Source organism: Arvicanthis niloticus, chromosome 4, assembly GCF_011762505.2.
Source record: "Arvicanthis niloticus isolate mArvNil1 chromosome 4, mArvNil1.pat.X, whole genome shotgun sequence".
Taxonomy (NCBI): domain Eukaryota; kingdom Metazoa; phylum Chordata; class Mammalia; order Rodentia; family Muridae; genus Arvicanthis; species Arvicanthis niloticus.
Genome location: NC_047661.1, coordinates 115,626,855 through 115,650,398, shown reverse-complemented (window position 1 = coordinate 115,650,398; position 23,544 = coordinate 115,626,855). Strand labels below are relative to the sequence as shown.

Genomic DNA, 23,544 nt, shown 5'->3' with positions numbered 1-23,544 from the left:
GGAGTGGGAGGGTTTATGGGGGCATATTCTCACAGAAGCAGGAGGAGGAGGAATGGGATAGGGGGTTCCTTTGTGGGGGGTGGGAAATGGTGAAAGGGGATTACATCTGAAATGTAAATAAAATATCATATATATATGATATATATATGTATATATATATAATATATCATATATTATATCATATATATATCATATATATATATATCATATATATATATACATTAGAGAGAAAATAGTCAAAAGAAAAAAAAGATAGGTTGTTGGGTGGATTAAAGACCCAGAAATAAACCTACCTACAGACATTTAATTTTTGACAAAAACAAAACAAAACAATACAATGGAAAAGGGAGAACTTCTTGAACAGATGATGCTGGTCTAATTGGATGTCAGCATGTAGAAGACTACAAATAGATCGATGTTTATCACCCTGCACTAAACTCAAGACCAAGAGGATCAAAGATGTAAATATAAAGACAGATATAGTAAATCTAATGGAACAGAAAGTAAAGAATAGCCTTGAACTCCTTGGAGACAATTCCTGAACAATGTCCATAGCTCAAGCACTAAGATCAACAGTTAATAAATGGGACCTCATGAAACTGAAAAGTTTCTATATATCAAAAGACATTGTCAATAGGACAAAACTACAGCCTACAGATTGGGAAAAGATCTTCACCAATGCTACATCTGACAGAGAGCTAATATCCAAAATATACAAAGAATTCAAGAAATTAGACACCAGCAACCCAAATATCACAATTAAAAAATGGGGCACAGAGATAAATTGAGAATTCTCATTAGTAGAATCTCTAATGGCTGAAAAACACTTAAATAAATGTTCAATGTCCTTAATCATCAGGAAAATAAATGCAAATCAGATGACCCTGAGATTCCACCTTACACCCTCAGTATGGCTAAGATAAAAAACCTCAAGAGATACCACTTGCTGGTAAGGATGTAGAGAAAGGGGAATACTCCTCCATTGCTGCTAGGAGTGCAAACTTGTACAACCTCTCTGGAAATCAATTTGATGGTTTCTCAGAAAATTAGGAATAGCTCTACCTCAAGACCCAACTATACCACTCCTGGGCATATACCCAAAAAATGCTCCATGATCCCACAAGGACAGTTCCTCAGCTACATTCATAGCCGGTTTATTTGTAATAGCCAGAAACTGGAAACAACCCAGATACCCTTCAACTGAAGAATGGATAAAGAAAATGTGATGTGTTTACACATGGAATACTACTCAGCTATTAAAAACAAGGATATCATGAATTTTTCAGGCAAATGGTTGGAACCAGAAAATATTATCCTGAGTGAGGTAACCCAGACTCAAAAGAGCATGCATGGTATTACTCATTTATAAGTGGATATTAGCCATAAAATACAGGATAACTGTGCTATAATCCACAGACCCAAAGAATCCAAATAACAAGGAGGTCCCAAGGGAGGATGCTTGAATCTATCTCTGAGGGGAAATAAAATAGGTATCAGAGGTAGAAGTGATATTGGGATGTAAAGTGAATAAATAAAATGTTTTATAAAAATCAAGAAGAAAGCATAGGCATGGTATTGACTTAGTTCTGAACAAAAAGCCTACCATTTACAATTTTTATAGTTAAGTTACTTTCACTATGAATAACAGAAAAAGAATCCACTTAATTCTTACTACAATATGATCTCTGAGGAAACAGATTTACAAAGTTGCCTAAACTCGTGTGTGTACAAGGAACACCTGGATTAAGAAAATGTTATTCTTAATCCATAATTTTGTTCTCAAAACTTTCTGACATACAAGTACATTTATTATGGATAAATATGCATATATATGATTAATTCATTTCATCGTATGTTCCTATCATCCAAGATGAGAAACATTTAAGTCTAAAGAGATTAAGCAGGTATTGAAAATATTAATGCCTGATTCTGTGACTGTGTAGTAAACTTGGTGTGCAGGAAACTTAAATTGGAAGAAACCATTGCTCTTGAAGCTTTGTAACCTTTTGCATCATTGTGTATATCAAACAAAACACTATACAGGATGTATTCATCTCCACTATTGTTTTTCTGTAAGTAGTAACTTGGTTGAAAATAAAACTCTAAGAATATTTCAATAAATATATTAATGTTTGCATAACTACTTGGAAAGATAAATATGCAAACTGTCGTTGGTGTTTACACTCCTGAGCTTGAACATAGTCACAGATGGTATTCAGAATATCTAATACTCAAAGTGACACAAATTAATATACAAAAGAAAAGTATTTTCACTATTTCTTTACATTGTTTTTATATTTCAAGTGTTTATCAAGTGATTAAACCAGCAAGATTCCTCAGCGGGTGTCTTAGTTAGGGTTATCACTGCTGTGATCAAACACCATGACCAAAAGCAAGTCATGGAATAATTAAGAAAATGCCCTACAGGCTGGCCTACAGCCAGCTCCTATGGAAGCATTTTCTCAATCCAAGTTCCCTCTGACTATCAAGTTTACATAACTCTAGCCGGCATGAGTCACCTGTTGTCCACTTGTCACACAAGTGCACTGCTGTTAAACCACAATCTTTCCTTTCTTGTACATCCCCAGAATTACATATTAATAAAGGCTTCACAGTATAAAAAAATTAAAAATTAGTTTACAAACTTAAAAGGTCCCTCAGCTTTATAAATTCAAACACCTTAAAAGTTGTCTCTTTAGACCCACAACCAAACAGTAGATGGAGCATGAGAGGAAGATTTAAGGGCCCTGAAAGAGATAGGAACTCCACAGGAAGACCAACAGAGTCAACTAACCTGGACCCTTGGGGCTTTCAGAGACGGAACCACCAACATACACAAGGTGGACATAGGCCTCCCTGAACATGTGTAGCAGATGTGCAACTTGGTCTTCATGAGAGTCCAGCTCCAGTTGGAGCAAAGGCTATCCCAAAAGCTGCTGCCTGTCAGAGGGATATGTTCTTCTAGCTGGGCTGCCTTGTCTGGCCTCAGTGGGAGAGGATACATCTAGTCCTGCAGGGACTTGATGTGTCAAGGTGTGGGGATATCCATGGGGGCCTCCACCCTCTCAAAGGACAAGAAGAGGGTGAGGGGAAAGGATTGTTGGAGGGGGTGACTAGGAGGAAGGGGCAGTGAGAGGGATGTAAACAGAATAAATAAAAATAAAATGAAAATTAGTTTTTAAGAAGTCTCTAAATTATCCAGTCTCTTAAAATCCAAATTCTCTGTAAAACCACAAAATCTCTTTTTAAAAAAAAAAAAAAAGTTTAAAGTCTCTTAACTGTGATCTCCTATAAAATCAAAAATAAACTAAATACGTTCTTACCTCAAAACAGAAGAACCAGGACATAGTCACAATCTGAACAAACCAAAACTAGGTTTCAACAGTGTGATAAGCCCCAATATCTGAGATTCACTCATGGTCTTCTGGGCTCCTCCCTGAGGCCTGGGTCACTTCTCCAGCTTTGCCCTCTGCAGAAACACAACTTATCTACTAGGCTTCAGCTGACTCTACTGCGGCTGCTGCTCTCAGTGGTAGTCACATGGTGCTGGCATCTGCAAAATGCTGGGGTCTTCTGCAACTGGGCTGAACCATAACCTCTCCTGGGCTGTCTGCATATTGCCAAGTCTCTGCACTACTCCTTTAATCCTAGGCTTTCAACTGCTACTGAGCCAGTACCTTCACCAATGACCCTTCTTGGCCCCTCACAGTGCCAAGCCTCAGCTGCTCTCCATGACCCCTTCATGGACCACCTGGGTGACTCTTAACACTAACAAGTTTGGCTGCACTTCTCTTGGGTGACTGTTGCTTGTGTCTAGTTGACATAAATGTAGTCACCACAGTGAGTAAAGATGTTTGCTGCCAAGCCTAAAAATTGAAATTCAATCCCCAGAAACCTCATGTTGGAAGAAAAAAAGCCTGCTGCAAATGGTCTCTGACCTTCACAGGTGTACCATGACAGCCCTGCCCATATAAACATATCCATAAATAAAGAATATGGAATAAAATGTAAAGACTTTTAGGTGCAGTAATTTTTTTCATAAAGTAACTATAATGAATTCCAAGGGTTTTCATTTAAAAAAAAAAAAAAAACTATGAATTTTGTAAGTTCGATACCAACAATTCCCAAATGGTGGACCTTTCTGGGCTATAAATTGACCTAAGAAAGTATGTTGGACTCTTCCAGTGACTCCCCTGCTGAAGTCACACTCTCCACCTATGTTACAGCCTCTCAACAACTAGAGTAAAGTTAACTTCAGCAATATGGCTGGTGCTAGACTTCTGTCCATTTCTACTAAGCAGCAAGTGAGAATCCGGTGTCGCAGCAACCCTGAGATGCCCACACTAAGACAGCTCTTCTTGAACAGTGTAGAAATCACACCACTGCTGTATTAATTTTGGTGAAAACTAGTTTCCAGCCATAGGAGAATCACATCACAGCCGTCTTTGTCAACTGTCTCTGTTTCCATTTAGGTTCGCTCCTAAACTTCAAATTCTCCCTTGGTTTCTCTCAGTTAAAAGATGACCAGAATTATGATATTCAAATGAGTTAGTATCATCTGAAATAATGTAGAGCATAAATTAAGTACTAAGTAAGTATTAGCTCATGTTTATACTAATAAACTCAATTTCATTAATGTCTGTAGAAGATGAGTATTTCATGTTTTGAAATTCATCTTATTTAATAAATGAAATATGACACATTCCCAAGGGCAGTCCTTCTATCATAGGATGAAAACCAACAGACTCAAGATGAGAAATTGCCCTTTAAATCCTTGAATGGGTAGGAAATGCAGAAATGTGGCCCCTTTCCTCCTGAAACTGCATTCAGCCTTAATGTATTAATGAATTTTCTTTGAGATTTTCCATCAAGGGTGTCTAAGATTTAACTTTATCCCAAGGAGGCTTCTGAGCCTATCAGCTTAAACTTGAAGCTCCTGTCATGGGGCAGGTGCCTGGGGTGAAGGCTGACACTCCTCCCCCACCCCGCTCTGCCTGCTGTTTCTCATCCTCCTGACTTTAGCCTTTAGTCACTCTGCTTCCATTTCAGCTCTTGAAAGATTTCAGGAATATCGGTCTGTTCCTATTTTATACAGAATTTTTGTTTACAAAGAAAGAGTCAACTGAGACTCAGTGTATCGTAATACTATTCTAAATGTATATTCAACCTCTTGAGTACAATTTCTACATCTATTTTAAAATTTATTCACTTCATAAATAAAATTCAAGTCACACATAGAGTCTAAGCTGACTAATAACATACGCCTCCTTTCTCTTCCCCCGGCTCCTTTCTAACAAATAGCTCCTTTTAGCGGTAATTGGGTCTTTGAGGGGTTTTGTTTGTTTAGTCTCTGCACTAATCGTTACGTGTAATACCTAACAGTGGTTGGTCCACTTCTTACATCCATCAACTGCACTGAGAAATTTCTTACATACGCTGCTTCTCATCCACTTGATTTTGTTATTTTTAGTAGTAGTGCTTAGGTTCCTAATGTCTGAATTCTCTTTTTAATTCTAATTTGGTCCTCTGATGTGTAATAGGCTGGTTTAGTTACTGTTCTGTATATAACAAGTAATGGAACTAAACACAAAGAGCAGTAAGTGGAATGCATCCTCAAGCCCCTGCCTCCAGTGCATAACTCATGCGCCAGCTAAGATGTAGTCTTGGATTGTTTTTTAACTTTAACTTTTATGCAGGGTGTGTCCACGTCACCCTTCTTTGGTTTCCTTTGACTTCTTTTATTAATTTTTATTAGATCAGCTTCATCCATGGGCATATAAAGGTCCTAAACATACTGGGCCCTAGCATGCTAGAAAAGTATATTCTTCATTCACTTCATCGAAATTTTGAGTACAGGGAGAATTCGATAGCCAAGATTATTCCCTCCCACACATTAGCCTCTCCTATCTTCTCTGGGTTCTAAGTGTTACTGACGCAGTGGGGCATCCCCGATCTCAGTTGTTACCCATTTCATTGTGATAGCCCAGGTACTTTCCATCCTACTACAAGCCTTCAGTCTTTTATGCCCGTCTGGGAATGAGTGAGAATGTGGAAGGAGCACAGGCCCTGGCAGCCAAGCGCCAGGCATTTTGTGTACTCCTCATATTAAAAACTCATAGCTTTACTAACCTTGGGATAATTATACATTTTCTACAACAAATTTTCTTGTCATCTCTTGTATTCTGCTTTTGGTAATACCTAATAACTAACTTTTATCCATAGTCAACTAATGCTTGTTTCTTATTTCAATGAGACTTTATAAAAAGTGTATACATATTAACTGTCCTTTTTTAAATTCAAAATGTAGGCAATTTTTCTATGTTCATCTTAAAATACTTGAAAACTTAAAATATCCTATCACCTGCTTTGTGTGTATGTGTGTGTGTCATCTGTGTGTGTTATCTGTGTGTGTGTGAGTGTGTGTGTGTGTGTGTGTGTGTATGTGTGTGTGTGTGTGTGTGTGTGGAGAGAGAGAGAAAGAAAATAAATTCTAATTATTTTTATTTTGAAGTGAAAATGCGAATGAATTCTAATGTTTCAGACATACAAGAGGTTATTTCAAGTCTGCTTTGAAAGTAGTAATTTGTACCTTTTATTGTATATACATTTATTTCATGCTATTGTACTTAATAGAAGGAATTTAGAACAGTGTTTTGTTGACAAAAGTAATTTCCTTTACAATTATATTTTACTAATAAGTGCTTGACACCTAAAAGGACAACACGGAGTGACTAGAGAGGAGACTAACTTCAGTTTCCCAGAACCAACAGGATGAAAAGAGGGAACCAATTCCCACTAATTGTTCTCTGACCTATGCACACATACACACAATAAATAAATAAATGAATGAATAAATAAATAAATAAATAAATGTAAAACATACATACAAACTAAACTGGTTGTATTTATGTATTTAGAAATATATGTGCTTATCCTTAGGTATATATTCACATAACAACAATTAATTTAAAAAGAGGCCATCTATTTAAAACAAAACAATCTGGGACATAGGGGAGAGTTTGGAAGGAGGAAAGGGAAGTGAAAAATGATGTAATTACATAAAAATCTCAAAATAAAAGAAATTTTAAAAAATTAAAGACCATACTAAAAAGAAGTTCCCATCTACAAAGAACAATAACAACATCCATTTGTGTAGGGTGGTGTGGAGTGGCGCCCCTCTCTCTCTCCTGAGAGCTCAGCCGCAGCATCTTTCTCTACTGCAGTAAAGCAGACATGTGTGCTCCTGCAGGGAGGGCCTTAGAGACATCAGGTGCTGGTCCCACTGCTTGCAATATTATGGCAGACATAATACTAAAGCCATTCTAAACAGAGTCCTTGTCTTAGGGTTTTACTGTAGACTGAAAAATTATAAAGGCCATTTTATGAAATATGTGTAGATTTCTTTGCCCTTAGACCTGGGCAGAAAAATACAGGTCCTAGAACGTGGAACTGAAAATAAGATTTCAGGCCCCCCAGGACACTTGCTGGATGAATTACATTCCTCAAGCCTCAGGCAGTAGGCCCACCTATGGGTGGGAGAGGCCCAAGGCAGGAAGACACATTCCTGACCACAGATAAAGATGCTGCCACCTAGGTGGGGCTATAGCCAGAAGAAGTGAAGATAGTTAATCTGAAATAGTTGGTAAATGACAGGGTGGGACACAATGACATGGTAAACCATTCAGGGTGGGTTTCTCTGGAATGTTTCACTATTCTTATGTTATATATCCTTGGCAACTCCTCACCCCCTCCCCACCCCCCTGGTTTGTGGTTTTCCTCTTTAAAAGACCCCTTAACCCATCACTGGGGGACAAACCTTGCTCTTCAGAGAGAGAGTTTGTGGTTTGACCACCGGCCAATTTCCCTAATAAAGCCTCTGCTGATTGCATCCAGGTATGGTTTCTTGTGATCTTTTGGTGGTCATGATCTCCTGAGACTTGAGGAAGGGTCTCCTGAGTATGGGGGTCTTCATTACTACTGTGAACAGACACCATGACCAAGCCAACTCTTATAAGGACAACATTTAATTGGGGTTGTCTTACACATTCAGAGGTTCAGTCCATTATCATCAAGGCCGGAGCACAACAGCATCCAGACAGGCATGGTACAGGAGGAGCTGAGAGTATAAGACTCTTGGGGAGCCTTAGCTTACCCGAGACCCCCTGAGTGAACCATGCGGAGACATAAATCGATTCAAAAAGCAAGAGAAATTTTAATGCTCCAATGCATTGGGGCCGTCCTACACTGAAGGTGGAGTGGCAACCCCAGGCAGCCCATTTGGTCAGTTTTTATGCAGTTTAAGGTTGGACTAGAGAAAAGTGACTAGGCACAATATGATTGGCAGAACAGTGTGACTTTTAAACTGATTGTTCTTTGGGGAATGAGGGGCAAGGGTTAATCCTGTAAGTGGCAAGGGTTGGTCCATCCTGAGGAATGTGTCTACATGCTCTGGGCCTTCCCCACCCACAAGTGGGTTCCCTTCCATGTAGTCTGAGGAATGTTGATCAGCCTCTCCCTTTCTCTGAATGTTAACCCAGTAAGTGTCCTTTGACTAAGGAATGTTAATTAGCCTCTGCCATGGAGGGGAGGGGACAAGTGTTCCAAAGTTCCTTAAGAGTTCTACATCTTCATCTGAAGGCTGCTAGCAGAATACTCACTTCCAGGCAGCTAAGATGAGAGTCTTAAAGCCCAAGCCCACAGTGACACACCTACTCCAACAGGGCAACATCTTCTAATAGTGCCACTCCCTGGGCCAAGCGCAGACAAACCATCACAATCCTCACTTCAGTCCCAGATTACTTTTGACATGACATGTTTCACTGTGTGACAATTAGGCACTGATGATAAGCTCAACCCTAAAATTCTCCAAGATGAAGAAATGAGCAAACTAACCTAACACATTTCCTAAACAACTACAGAAAAATCAACCACAGTTTCAGAAGCCACTTGAATTCAGTGGTTCTCAACCTGTGGGTCATGACCCCTTTGGAGTCACATATCAGCTATCCTTATCGGCATATTTTACATTTACATTATAATTTATAACAGTTGCAATATTACAGTTATGAAGTAGCAAAAGTAATTTTATGACTGTTGGTCACCACAACATGAGGAATTATATTAAAGGGTCACAGCATTAGAAAGGTTGAGAACCATTGTGCTGATGTAGAGTGAAAAATTATAAATACCATTTTATAAAATATATACAGGCTTTTTCTTTACCCCTAGACCTGAGCAAAAGAATGCAGGTTCCAGAAAGCGGAATTGAATGTAAGATTTCAGGTCTTCACTGCCCCAGGATACATTCCGGGAGGAGGACATTATCCCTGAGTCAGAGGAACATTCCTCAAGCCTCAGGAAAGTGAGCCCACCTGTGGGTGGGGAAGGCCCAAAGCAGGAAGACACATTCCTGACCACAAAAAGATGCAAGTCATCTAGGTGGGGCTGGGAAGCTAGTAATCATGATGACAGGACAAGTGACAGGACACCAACTGAGAAATAGTTGAGCTAGTGACAGGGCAAGACCACATTTTGAGAATACAGAGTGTTTTCCACATGACCCTGATTCACTTTGGTTGCGTTCCTCTGGAATTCTCTGCTATTTTTATTGTTATATTTCCTTGGCAACCTTTCACCCCCTCCTCACTCTCCAGGTTTGTGGTTTCCCCCTTCAAAAACCATTCTCAGACTGACTGGCTTTGTCAATTCAACTCCTGTGTGAGTGAACTGAATTGACCTTGGCTAGCCAACTCTCCCTAATAAACCTCTGCTGACTGCATCCAGAAACGGTGTCTTGCAAGTTTTGAGTGGCTGTGATTTCCCAAGACTTGAATAAGGGTCTCCCGAGTTTGGGGGTCTTCACTACTACTCTCAACTGTATCTTTAAACAGTATCTTTTGAGTTGCAGACCGCTCCTACCTCTCTCTTACCCTTCTCCAGCTCCTTCTGCTTACTCCCAAATTTAAGACCTTTTCTCTAATTATTATTTTACATATCTATTAACATGTATAAATATGTACATACGTATATATATAACCTACTGATTTGGTTAGTTTGCTTGTATACAAATGTGAGCAGAGACAACCACTTGGGATCAGACAATTTTTGTGGGAGTTTATCCCTTGGCAGTGATTCCTGTCACTTTTCATTTAGAAGTGGGACAATGTCTTGAACCCATAATTACAAAGAAATTTCATATGTTAATTTTGATCCTATCTCATATATCCAATAATGCCCTGAAAGATCATTTCTAAATATTATTCACCAAATTCCTATGGATTCCTAAAAATTTACAAGTATAGTAATTATTATTGTTCTTGTTTCTTCCTTAAGAAGTAACAAGCAAGTAGTTCATCCTGTTCATGAACTGGTTATTTTGCCACGTAAAAAATTATAAAGTAATTCTGCTTTTTCTGACTTAACAGGGTTTGATTTCAGCAGGGTTTTGCTTGGGATGGTTGTCTATGTTTTGAATGCTGGTTGATGATCCTATTTTACCAATTTGTCATTAACAATATATTTTAAAGATGATCTGGTTTCTACGGTATTTGAATGATGCCTTATTCACATACTTTGTAACCACTGTCTTACTTTGGACTACAGTAAAATACTCTAAGCTAGAGGAATGTATTTCTCCTGTTCTCAGGCTGGAAAGGACAAGATCAAGGCACAGACAGATTCCCCAGCTGGCATGGGCTTGCTTCCCCACAACTGGCAGCAGCTTCTCTTGGGTATAATATCCTGGAAGGGTCAAGGAGCTCCTGTCCTTCTGACATCATTATTTCCCAGAAAGTCTCATTTGATGCTGTCATTTTGGGGACTCAGATGTCAGCATATAAATTCATTCACACACACATTCAGACCATGGCAACATTATCAATCGATCTAACTTCTTTAACTATTTTACTTTGAGAACTTTTTAATAAATTCAATTTGAATAAAACAGTCAACTTCATTTCTAAGTTGTATTTGCTTTACTTTCATTTACCCAGTTTTATAGGTAGTATGAGCTACCTATAAAATTGGTCATTGTTGGAAAAATTCAATTGGACATAATTTTTAAAACTGGCTAATAGAACTAAAGAATCACTGATGAGTTTAAGATTTCAAAATGTAATTAAAGGGAAGTAAAGGTGGAAATTCATTATGAGAAAACTGAGCTGAATCTAAAGTACACTTTCTATTTCAAATTCAATACATTAAGTTCAGCTTTCACGTATGTCCTGGTAATAATGTTCTCTGACTCTACAAGTTTCATGAAACATGGTCTCTTTTTTTTTCTTTTTTTTTATTGGATATTTTCTGTATTTACATTTAAAATGTTATCCCCTTTCCCACCCCCCCCCAAACCCCCTATCCCATTCTCACTCACCTTGCTTCTATAAGGGTGTTCCCCCACCCACTCCTGCCTCCCCACCCTCACATTCCCCTACACTGGAGCATCGAGCCTTCACAGAACCAAAGGCCTCTCCTCCCACTGATGCTGGACAAGGCCATCCTCTGCTACATATGCGGTTGGAGCCATGGGTCTCTCCATGTGTACTCTTTGGTTAGTGATTTAATCCCTGTGAGCTCTGAAGGATCTGGTTAGTTGATATTGTTGTTCTTCCTACAGGGGGGCAAACCCCTTCAGCTTTTTCAGGTCTCTTATAGCAATGTGTCCTTTTGCTAAATGTGTAAGTATTAAGCTAGTCAAAGACATTAGAGCAGTTTACTGAGGTCCCTATCTAAGGCTGTGGTATAATTCTTATATTACATAGTCTGCTCTATTTCTAAAAGTACAAGTAAGCTTGATTATAGGAGTCTTCTTACCATTCTCCGTACTGGTTTAGTTCTCTCTGCTCTTGACAAGAAAGCAGCATATTTGTTCAAGTTAGGTAATTCATCATGAAATCTTCTAACCTGTGAATTCCAAAAAAGCACAATGAAACCAAGAGGAAAAAAGTATATATATATATATATATATCTTATTTTATCAATGTAAGTAGCACTAGAAACAATCAACTTGCAAGGAAGATTGGCAATATTGCTCCATCTTACTGACTGACAAACATCCAAAATTAAAAATTTTTTACAGAGGATATAGAAGTAAAAAACTTAAATCCAATGAGTCATACAATGGAAACAGTAGATTCTAAAGCCTCTAGTTAAGTATAACAGATCTGCACACATTAGTTAAATAGAGAAGGGAGGTCACTATGAGACTTGTGCCTCCTATGAATGTCAGAAGCTATCTATACCCATCATGGCGCACCAACATTTGCTGCCTAAATAGGAACTGAACAACAGCAACAACAGGAGACATGTTAGTGTACACAGCAGAGAGCACAGGAGGCCTCACCCACACACTAAGAACTACAAGTAACTAAGGAATGTGGAAAGCCAGAGAAATAGTAGTTTCCAGGAAAAAGTACATTCATTGGTTATCCAGTCACATCTGATCAGCCCTGAAAAAACATATATGAATAACATTAAACAGACCAAGGAGGTTGTACTTACATATTTAGGAAAATATGCATATTCACATATGCATGAAAAACAATTATTGAAAAATGAGGCCATTAATTTGAAAGAGAGCAAGTAGTGGTGTATAAGAGAGTTTGAAAAGAGTAAAAATGAATGGTTAAAATAGGTAATTATACTATAATTTTTAAAAAGAAGTACATTAGGATGAATTTTAGCTATACTCAAATGTCATATTTAAAAATCAATTACTGTTCATTGTTATGAGTAACTATTATTTTATCACACATTGTAATCTCAGTAATATTTCTCCCTCTTGTAGAACTACTTAAAGTAATTCTACTAGATTCTAGTACTACTTACATTGATAAAATAATGTGTTAAATTGTAATCTCAATAATATAAAATTATAATTTATGTGTTCAATTATATAGCATTATTTGTTAGCACTTTATTAGTAGTACATAAAGCATATTAGCTGAAACTTTAACTTAATTTTGTGCAATTCTGAACTAATATGTTTCCTAAGCAAAATGATCAATACTCTTTTAATGTGATATCCCCTCACATGCACTGAAGATGCAAATTAATAGATTAGAAGAGGCAGGCAATCTACAATTTTAATTTACAATTAATTATTCCCTGTGAAGTACTATTTCTAATTTAATCTAATGTATTCATCTTATTCATTTAAACTGTATAAATAGTTGCAACATTCTATGTTTATACAAAAGGGATAAAGGCTTATATTCTCATCTTTATAGACATCACTGCTTTTATTTCAGAACTTCATATTTTTATTAGGTATTTCAGAATTGACACATAGTGAGTAATGACCTGATACATCAATTTTTTACTCATTTTATGGTTAACATTAATTTACTAAAAATCCAAATCTCTTACACATTCTTTCTGTAAAACTGTCTGTTCCTTTAGCCAAAATGCTGGTGTTAGTTCTAGAAATAAACCCAGTTTGAGTCAAGATGACAAAAAAAAAAAAACCCTAACTAAGCATTACAATAATAAAATAGTTAAAAAATAAAAACAAACTGAAAAACTGGAAACAAAGGAAACATACTTCATCACAGTAGACTGTATGTGACAGACTTGAACCTAGCATTAAAATATTTCCACTTATATCAAGGGAATGTCAGAAGTGTCTATTTCCAATGAATATGTTACACTCAGTGAAATTAAAGCACTAAGAGCTTCCCAACAACAACAACGACAACAACAACAACAAAAAACCTATAGTCCAAATGCACTACTAAATTCTTCCAGAGCCATAGAGAAGAATCAACAATAGACTCTTTAAAGAGTACATAACTGCTCTTGCAGAAGACCAAAGCACTAATTTTAATTTTAAATGGAGTAAGTAAGAGGGGGCACAGAGAGAGGGGGGAGCAGAGAAAGAGATAAATAAAACAAAACTTTTTTGAAAGAAATCAAACATCAATGAGTGCCGGTGAGGATGCAAGCAAAAGTAAGGAACCCGTAAAAACTATCGTTGGGAGTAACACCTAACACGGCCACTATGAAAATCACAGAGAAAGAGTATAAATACTCTTTAAAATAACTAAAAATGCAATTTCCATCTAATCCACCTGTTGAGAGAGGAAAAGCCATGATAAGACTATATTGTATGCATAGAATTTGTCAATAAAAAAAGAAATACTAAAAATAATTCAATAGCTTCATTTGGAAAAAAAAATAAAAATAGCAGACTCTCTTAACAGAATTTATGCACCCAGACATGGAGAGGAGGAAGAGGTGCAACAGGTTAGAGCATGACAAACAGTACATGTCTACTTGGATCCCAGGAGCAGGAAAGGATACGGCATAAGACATATATAAAGAAACCACAGACAAGAATTATCTCAGATGGACGACACACAGCAAGCAAAGATGTAAGAGCTCTGCAAATTTCAGACAGATGTACCGAAGAGAAAGCAACACTTAGTCATACCACAGATACAAGTGAGAGACACACAAGCATCCACTCGGTTCACAGAAAAACTCATATGTACAACAACCCACTTCTCACTGGAAGCCACACAGTGGCATCATTAAAGGACTGAAAATAACTAGCAACCTAAAATTTTACATCCAAAAGAAATATTCAAAATCTATACAATATAGACCTTTTCAGACAAACCAAGCCTACCATAACTCAGCAGCAGCAGCAGCAGCAGACACAGACAGGAAGAAGCACAAGGTGCCTATCTTTCAGGAAGGCATTGAAAATTCCAGACCGTAGTCTGAATATGCAGAAAGAAGTGAATTACCTGGTAATGGTATATCAGTGAATTCAGGTGACGCAAAGCAATAATATTCAAACAGTTTAACATATACAAACTTAGAATGTAACAATATATCAAAATGGCATTAGGGTTATCAGAGACATGCTAGGACTGATTCTTTTTATTGGCTGGCAATGATCAGAGGATGCCATGGGGACTCTGAAGGGAAAACACAATGCCTAACTAAAACTAATGAACTAATGGTGCATTTTACACCAAGCACAGCAAAACGTTCTAAAAAGTACTAAAATTAACAACAGGTCCCTCAAAAGCACTAAGATAGGCTTGATGTACTATTTTTATAATTGGAATTAAAATGGGGTTATATCAAACTGAATCTTTATCAAAGAAGAAATACGTGAAAAGACATGTGAGAAAAAAAGGTTGAAATAAAGTTTACAAATCTAAAAAGCATTTGCCAATCAAAAGACTAAAAACTCCTAGAGCAGACACTGGTGTACTAACTTTGTTCATTTCACAACTCTTTAATAAACTGCTGAATTTAATGGAAATAAGTTGACAACGACCAGATAGCTATTGTGACAACCTTCAGATACCCTGTGTGTGTGTGTGGGGGGGGGGGGGGAGGAGAGAGCTTAGAGAAGAAAAAAATAAAATAAAAATGTCTATAAATTATACCCTGCTCCACGTTGGCAAGTATGGTTAGTTTTAGTCACTAACAGAAGAGTCGAGGCTCCTGAGCTGCAGACAAAGGTCTTTACCCATCCTGACGTAGCATGTGTCAGTAGACTGTGGCAATCCTCCTCGCTCAGAGGGGACCACAGAGACCAGAGAGGTGGGGCCATTGGATAATGGAAAACAACGGCTTTCTTGTGGAAGAAAGCATGTGTATAAGAGACCTAAGTCTTTTATGATGGACAGATACCATGAGCTCTGCTGAAGGCAAAGATATAATAGCTTTAAAAGTTGTTTGCTATAAAATCATATTGAAAAAAGAACTGTGAAAATATGTACAAAAGCGATGCAATATTTACATAGAAAACAAATGCTGAGGGTATTTGCTTAGAAAACAAATCTGAAGAAAATAAGCTTCAAAAAATTAGAAAGCTTAAAATATAATGTTTAATCACATGTTTTATGTACAATAAAATGCAAAAATTAATTTGGAGCATTGAATTAAACACTTACATAATCCCTGCCTCTAAATCCTTAAGCATAATATATTCTGGTTTGTCCCTCTGTTAGTGCTGATGCTTTGTCTTAATCATACTGCACATAGTAAATACTTGCAAAATCTGATTCCAGCTTAATTGCTTCAAGCTGTGACCAGAGCATCAAGATTATTAAATGTCCTTAGACATTGCACTGACAGCCAGCTTAGGAAACCATTTCTGCAACACAGTCAGCCATTTCACATTGTAATACTCTGAATTTGGGACATGATGTTTTAAAGTCAGTTATAAAAAAATGGGATGTGAGGTTTCACTTGTTTCTAGGTTATTTATGCCTTCCATTTTCCAAGCATCATCAATAAACATAAGTCCTGAGTGATGAAAAGAAAGAATGTCACTTGTGGCCAAGGAGATGGCTCAGCAGGGAAACGCATCAGCTGGCACAAGGCTGAGGCTCAAATTCATCTCAAGAACCTACATGGTAAAAGTAGAAAGCTGATCCCTGGAAGTTATGCTCTGGCCCTCACAGAAGATATCCCATGGCATGTGAACACACACACACACACACACACACACACTCACTCTGTTTAAAATGCCATTATATAACCCAGTACCATTTCCAGTGACTTTATACTAAAAAAAAAAAAAAACCTCATAAATTATATTATATATAACTATATTATATAATTATATTATACAATCTGTGATACTATATAATTACATATTATATATTATAAAATTATATTTCATAAGCCTGTCCTAAGCCAAAACCTAATTAATAAACTAATTCCTCCACTGAATCAAAATCGCAAGCTCCCATTCTCCTCTCCTGGCCCCTACTGCTTGCCTTACCACAAAGAACATTCTCCTCATTAGAAAACTTACCATTTTCAAACTGGCCATCTGGTTAATTCTTCCCAAACCTCAACTATTCTGTACGAAATATCTCCATTCCTTTGTCTGAAGCTATGAGCCTCCACCTTCCTGACTACTTTTTCTTGAACATAGCTTTAGTGCAGACGTTTTTCAAACAGGATGTTTGTGATCTCTAGAACTTCAGTTTGTAAGGGTTTTTTTTTTTTTTTTGCTTCTGTAATTCATCTGCTGAGTGTGATCAGTCTTCTACTTTTCATAACACGTAGAATAGAGTAATAAGAATAGCTTAACATACTTACCTAACAATTCTATTACTACATAATAAATAAAATAAAATAAAATGAAAAAATGAATGTCTTGCTAATAACCAATCACCTGATAATCACTAGGCCCAGGACCACTGAAAGCTTTTTTCTGAGCTGTGAACAAAGTTCGAGGCACAGAAGAACCAAATCCAGTTTTCGTTTGTTTCGTCAAGTATGGTTTTTTAACCTGGGCTTTTGCAATGTTGCTTGAGATATTATAAAAGCCAGGACCTAAAATTAAAAAGAACATTACACATATGAATAAGCATACTTTTAAGAACTTTTTTGAACTCAGTTACATTAAGTAAACTTTTTAGAAGGTCCACATATTTCTAGCTATATGGTATAGACGCTCTTTAAAATTTATCAGTGGCTTTCAAAGATAATGAGCAAATATGAGTGAGTGTCCGAAGCATGCAGAGAAAGCAGTGGCAACATTCTAAATGATTCAGCTTACATGAAAGTTTAGAAAATTTACAAAACGCAGGCTCAGGAGTTGCCTGGGGACAGGGATGGGCGGTGGACATGAATGCCAGGGTGCAAGTGAGAAACTGTAATCATGTGCACGACCAATGGTGTGTACCGATGAGATTGTTCCAGAACTTGGTAATAATGGTAGCTGCCAGTGTACAAGAGAGCTGACAGTGTGAAGCCATACTGAGCTGTAGTGACCACTCCAAGAAATCTCTGACAAAAGAAATCTCAATGTGCTGAGAACAGCAGAAGCTACTTTCTTCCCCAGTGACAATATCCTGGACACACATGACATCTAAGCAAAGCTACCAAAAGAAATTATTCTTTCCATAGTAATTTTCCACAGCCTAAGTTATTATCTAAACTTCCGCCTCTTGCTGTTACTAAGGCTTCCTAAACCCCTCCCTCATGAGACATGCTCCAATCTTTCCTAGTGTCCTAGTTTGGTTTCTGTTGCAGTGATTAAAACACTAGCCAAAGGTAACCAGGACATACATACAGTCAGATTGAAACAAATGGAAACAGTTCAGGCCTTTACAATGTTCTGAGATGTGAAGGAGGCAGCTCCTCCTCTCCTGCCCTGCTCCTCACAACATCTACAAGCTTGCCTTGTAAACTTAGACTGGCTCCTTCCACACATCCCACTGTTCTTGGTGGTCACCCCACACTCCTGGCATCTCCAATATGCTGAGGTCTGCATTGCAACAGAGGCTGCCTCTCCAGGGTGCCCTTCAGGGACTCAAACCCAGCTTGAAGGTGCCAAGCCTCACCTCTCTCTACAACACCTTCAATCCTAAAGTCTCCATTACAGCTGAGGCTATACCTGTGTCACTGGTACCCTGGTTTCTCTGCTAGAATTCTAACGTTCCTAAATGGCATCAAGCTGCATCTACCGTCTAAGATTCCTTCATGTAGGCTATTTTTACCCACCACCAAGTTCAGAAAGCAGCCTGAAATGCAGCCTTGACCCACCCTAACCCCAAACCACATTGTTTGTGTGCTTACCCTGAGAAAATACTGCTCAGAATATATCACCTCAATGATGCTGGTATCTCATTAACCACAATTGATTCTTCAGCCAATTCTAACCAGCACCAATTGTCTCAGTAAAGCAAGCATTGCACTACCAGAGATTCTTAATCTAAAATTTTATACAAACAGTCCTAATAGAATCTTTGCTTCTTTCTGGAACGTCACAAGCCAGGCTCCCAGCCTCCACACCTCTCTCAACATTATTGTCTTCTAAGCTTCCATAACAGCCCATTAACTTCTGAGTGTTCAACAGCTTCTTCTAGCTGAAAGTTCTGAAAGCTCCCAAAGACCACAGTCACGTGGGTCAATCAGAGATACACCCCCAAGACTTTAGTGCTAGTTTTCTGTTCTAGTTCAGTCTCTCTTGCTGTGATAAAGTGATAAAGCATTGAACAACTGCACCTAGAGGGAAGAGAGGGTTTATCTGAATTACAGATTAACAGCATTAAGAAAAGCCAAGCAGAAACTTAAGAGGGCGACCTGGGGTCAGGAACTGAAGCAGAGGCTGTGGAAGAACACTGCTTAGTGGCTTGCCTCCCCTGGCTTGCTCAGCTGTATTTCATGTGAAGTCCAAGACCACATACCCAGGAATGAATCTACCCACAATGGGTTTATCCCACCTATATCAAATAGCAATCAGGAGAAACGTCCCACAGACATGCCCACTGGCTAATCTGTTAAAGTCAATTCCGAAGTTAAGATGCCTCTCCTCAGCTAAGACTAAGGTTGTGTTAACAATAAAACTAACCAAGAGAGCTATGATCTGTGCTACCTTGATATCAATCCTAAGTGCTGTCTTGTTTAATATAGTACTCTTTAAATGACAGCTAACTGATACGTTTATCAAGATCGTGGACTGTATACTTTAAATTATTTTTATTATAGGCAAACTAAATGTCAAAAGAGAATACATGGATAAATCACAAAGCCAAACAATGATAGAAAGTTGATATAAAATGTATTTAACATGAAAAAATCACCTATCATCTAATGTTCCACTCAGTGCACTTACTCCTTTTCACTCCTTCCTTACAGCAACAAATGTAACTCGGTCTTTCCTCTAGGGGTGGTCTGAATGAATGGAGTTTCACATACTTTTCACTCCAAATAATATAAACAGCTTTCTATGATGTTGGAATGATTTGTTTGTTAAGATAGTCAGATATTTGCAATAATATATTCAAGTGTCCTCTCTATAGTTCTGTTTTTCTTCAAGAGGAATCTGTTTGGGTAAGTTCATATCTATTAGTGAAATGGGACATATTTGAATAAGACACATATTTCAGTTATGTGTATTCTATTCAACTGGCTCTGTTACTTAATCTGACTACAACTTTACTATATACTAATTTGATTGCTTACCAGATAGTCAGTACTCACACTTTTTTTTACTTTAAATAATATCATCAAACATAGAACTTCAATGAATTAAATTCTCTCATGCATCCACCCTGTTAAAGATAGTAAGTTTACATAGAGTAAAAGATTAACAACAGACCTGGTAGCTCCTGTGCCTTGGAATCCTCTGTGAATCGGGCAGCTCTTTGACCAAATGGTGAAAGCAGTCCTGATTGTTTCTTTGGGCAACTGAAAGCAGTCCGTATCTCATTGTATGTGCCAACAGCTGGGGTACAGGATTTGATAGGTTCGAATCTCTGGGAAAGTATGCCATTAATAATCGCAAGTAAGATTCCATACTTCATGAGTCAGAAGCTGCCTTCTGAGTGATGCAGCATCTAAAGGATATTGTTTTAATGTGGCAAAGACCACACAAATGAATTAAGAACTTTTGGTCATTGAAACAAAGTTTTACATAGACTTTGGGAAAGTCACTGATATACTAATAGAGTTATGTATGGTGTGCCACATTTCCCTTAGGGAAAAATGTGGAGAAGAATCTCTAGTTCTGGATGGCAGTATATGGACAGTTTTAACTTTTAAATGGTCTTCACTTAAAGAACTATGTGATCAAATATGGTTTATGTTATATCTCTGTGTATGTGTTCCCATATTTGAGGGCGCTCGTGTGTGTGGTGTGGTGTGTGTGTGTGTGTGTGTGTGTGTGTGTGTGTGTGTGTGTGTGTAAAAATGTCTACATGTTCATGGTTGAGCAGAGGTCAAGTCAAAAGTCTTCCTCAATTGCTTCTCCATCTGAGTTTTTGAGACAGGGTCCTTCATGAACCTGCAGCTCACTTGTTGGCTAGACTGGCTGACCAAGAAGCCCCAGAGATCCTCCTGTGTTTACTGTCTGATACTGATGTAGTCAAACACCATGGTTGCCTGAAGCATTTTTTCCTTTAACCTTTACACTGTAGCATAAGGAGTCATTGCTCATTTGTTTCTGTTTTATTATAGTTTTAGAAGGTTTCTCATTAATTACTTTATTTATTCACTTTACATCCCAATATCTGCCTCCCTCCTCTAAGTCCTCCCTTTTCACAGCTCCTCCCTCCACCACCCCCCACCGCCCTCATCTCCATCTCCTCTGAGAAGGGGTAGGACTCCCGAATATTATCCTACCATGGCACATCAAGTCTCTGCAGGACAAGGCAAATACTCTCACACTGAGGACAACCCAATAAGACAGTCCAGTTAGAGGAACAGGATCCACAGGAAGGCAGCAGAAACAGGGCCAGCCCCTGCTCCAGTTGTTGGAAGACCAAGCTCAACATTTACTATATATGTGAGGAGCCTAGGTCCACCCCGTGCTTGCTCTTTGGTTGGTAGCTCAGTCTCTGGGAGACCCTAAGGGTCCATGTTAGTTGACTCTATTAGTCTTCCTTTGGAGTTCCTATCCTGTTCAATGAGTTCAAGGCTAGTCTCCACTTTTTATTCTATTAGATTTAATGTATCTGGTTTTACACTGAGGTCTTTGATTCTCTTAGACTTCAGTTTTGTTCAGGTAAAAAAATATGGATCTATTTGTATTCATCTACATGCCGACTGCCAGTTAGGCCCACACCATTTGTTGCAGATGCTCTCCCTTTTTCATTATATAGTTTTGGCTTCTTTGTCAAAAATCAAATGTCTGTAGGTGAGTGGGTTTATTTCTGGGTCTTCAATTCTATTCCATTGATCAACCTGTTTGTCTCTGTACCAATACCATGCAGTTGTTATTACTATTCATCTGTATTACAGCATGAAGTCAGAGATGATGATACCTCCAAAAGTTCTTTTATTGTCCAATATTGTTTTAGCTATCCCAGGTTTTTTTTGTTGTTGTTGTTTTTCTATATGAAGGTGAGAATTGTTCTTTCAAATTCTATAAAAATTGTGTGTTGATTGAAATTGCATTAAATCTATACACTTCCTTTGGCAAGATGGCCATATTCATTATGTTAATCCTGCATATCCATGAGCGTGGGAGATCTTCCTATCTTGTGATATCTTCTTCAATGTTTTTCTTCAAAGATTTGAAGTTCTTACCATACAGATCTTTCACTTGCTTAGAGTCACACCAAGATATTTTATATTATTTGAGGCTATTGTGATAGATATTGTTTCCCTAACCTCTTTCTCAGCCCATTTATTACTTGCGTAAAGGCATGATATTGATTTCTTGGAGTTAATTTAGTATCCAGCCATTTTGCTAAAGGTGTTTTATCACCTTTAGGAGTTATCTGATAGAATTGTTGAGGTTACTGATGTACACTATCATATTATCTATGAACAGTGATACTTTGACTCCTACTTTCCAATTTGTATTCCCTTGATCTCCTTTAGTCATCTTATTGCTCTAGCTAGGACTTCAAGTACTATACTTGAAGAGATAGGGAGAGGATGAACACATTGATTTTGGTGGAATTACTTTAAGTTTCTCTGTGTTTAATTTGATGTTTGCTATTGGCTTGCTGTACATTATCTTTATTGTGTTTAGGTATGGACCTTGTGTCCCTGATCTCTCTGAGACATTTAACATGAAGAGATTTTGGATTTTGTCAAAGGCTTTCTCAGCATCTAAGGAGATGATGGTGTGGCTTTTTTCTTTAAGTTTGTTTATATGGTGGATTGTGTTGATAGATTTTCTTATATTGAACCAGTCCTGCACCACTGGGATAAAGCCTATCTTATTGTGGTAGATGATGTCTTTGATGTGTTTGTGGATTTGGTTTGCAAGTTTTTATTGAGTATTTTTGTATCAATGTTAACAAGGGAAATTGGTCTGAAATTCTCTTTCTTTGTTGAAGCTTTGTGTGGTTTATATATTAGGGTGACTGTGGCCTCATAGAATGTTTGACAATGTTTCTTCTATTTCTATTTTGTAGAATACTTTGAGGAGTATTACTATTAACATTTTCTTTGAAAGTCTAGTAGAATTCTGCTCTAAAACCATTTGGCCCCCATTTTTTGTTGCTGTTTTTGGTTGTTCTTGTTGTTGATGTTGTTGTTGTTGTTGCTGGAAGACTTTTAATGATGGTTTCTATTTCCTTGGGGTTATATGACTATTCCGATAGTTTACCTGATTTATTTAACTTTGGTAAGTGGCTTTTGTCTAGAAAATCATCATTCATTTATTTAGATTTTTTGCAATTTTGTAATGTACAGACTTTTGAAGTAAGACCTAATGATTCTCTGATTTTGCTCAGTGTCTACTGTTCTGTCTTTCTTTTCATTTCTGATTTTTGTTAATTTGGGCACTGTCTCTCTACATTTTAGTTAGTTTGGCTAAGGGCATATCTATCTTGTTGATTTTCTCAAAGTGCTGTTCTCTTTGTTTCTAATTGATTGATTTCAGCCCTTAGTTTGATTATTTCTTGACATCTACTCCTCTAAAGCTGTCAGGTGTACTTTTAAATCCTTAGTATGAGAACTCTCCAATTTTTTATGAAGGCATTTAGTGCTATGAACTCTTCTGTTAGCATTGCTTTCATTGTGTCCCATAAATTTGGTTATGTTATGATCTTATTTTCATTGAATTCTATGAAGTCTTTAATTTCTTTCTCTCTTCCCTGACCCAGTGAT

At 37.6% G+C, this 23,544-nt stretch overlaps 1 protein-coding gene across 1 annotated transcript in view; it reads right to left on the bottom strand.

Annotated features, from left to right (window-relative positions):
* Positions 1 to 23,544, bottom strand: part of Stpg2 (sperm tail PG-rich repeat containing 2) — a 406,599-nt gene that overhangs the window by 312,738 nt on the left and 70,317 nt on the right. Inside the window, exons 8-10 of the mRNA XM_076933306.1 lie at positions 20,081 to 20,237; positions 17,147 to 17,307; positions 11,812 to 11,901 (exon numbers count right to left, since the gene is read on the bottom strand). Of these exons, the coding sequence (XP_076789421.1) occupies positions 11,812 to 11,901; positions 17,147 to 17,307; positions 20,081 to 20,237 (408 nt within the window). The remainder of the gene's footprint in view (positions 1 to 11,811; positions 11,902 to 17,146; positions 17,308 to 20,080; positions 20,238 to 23,544) is intronic.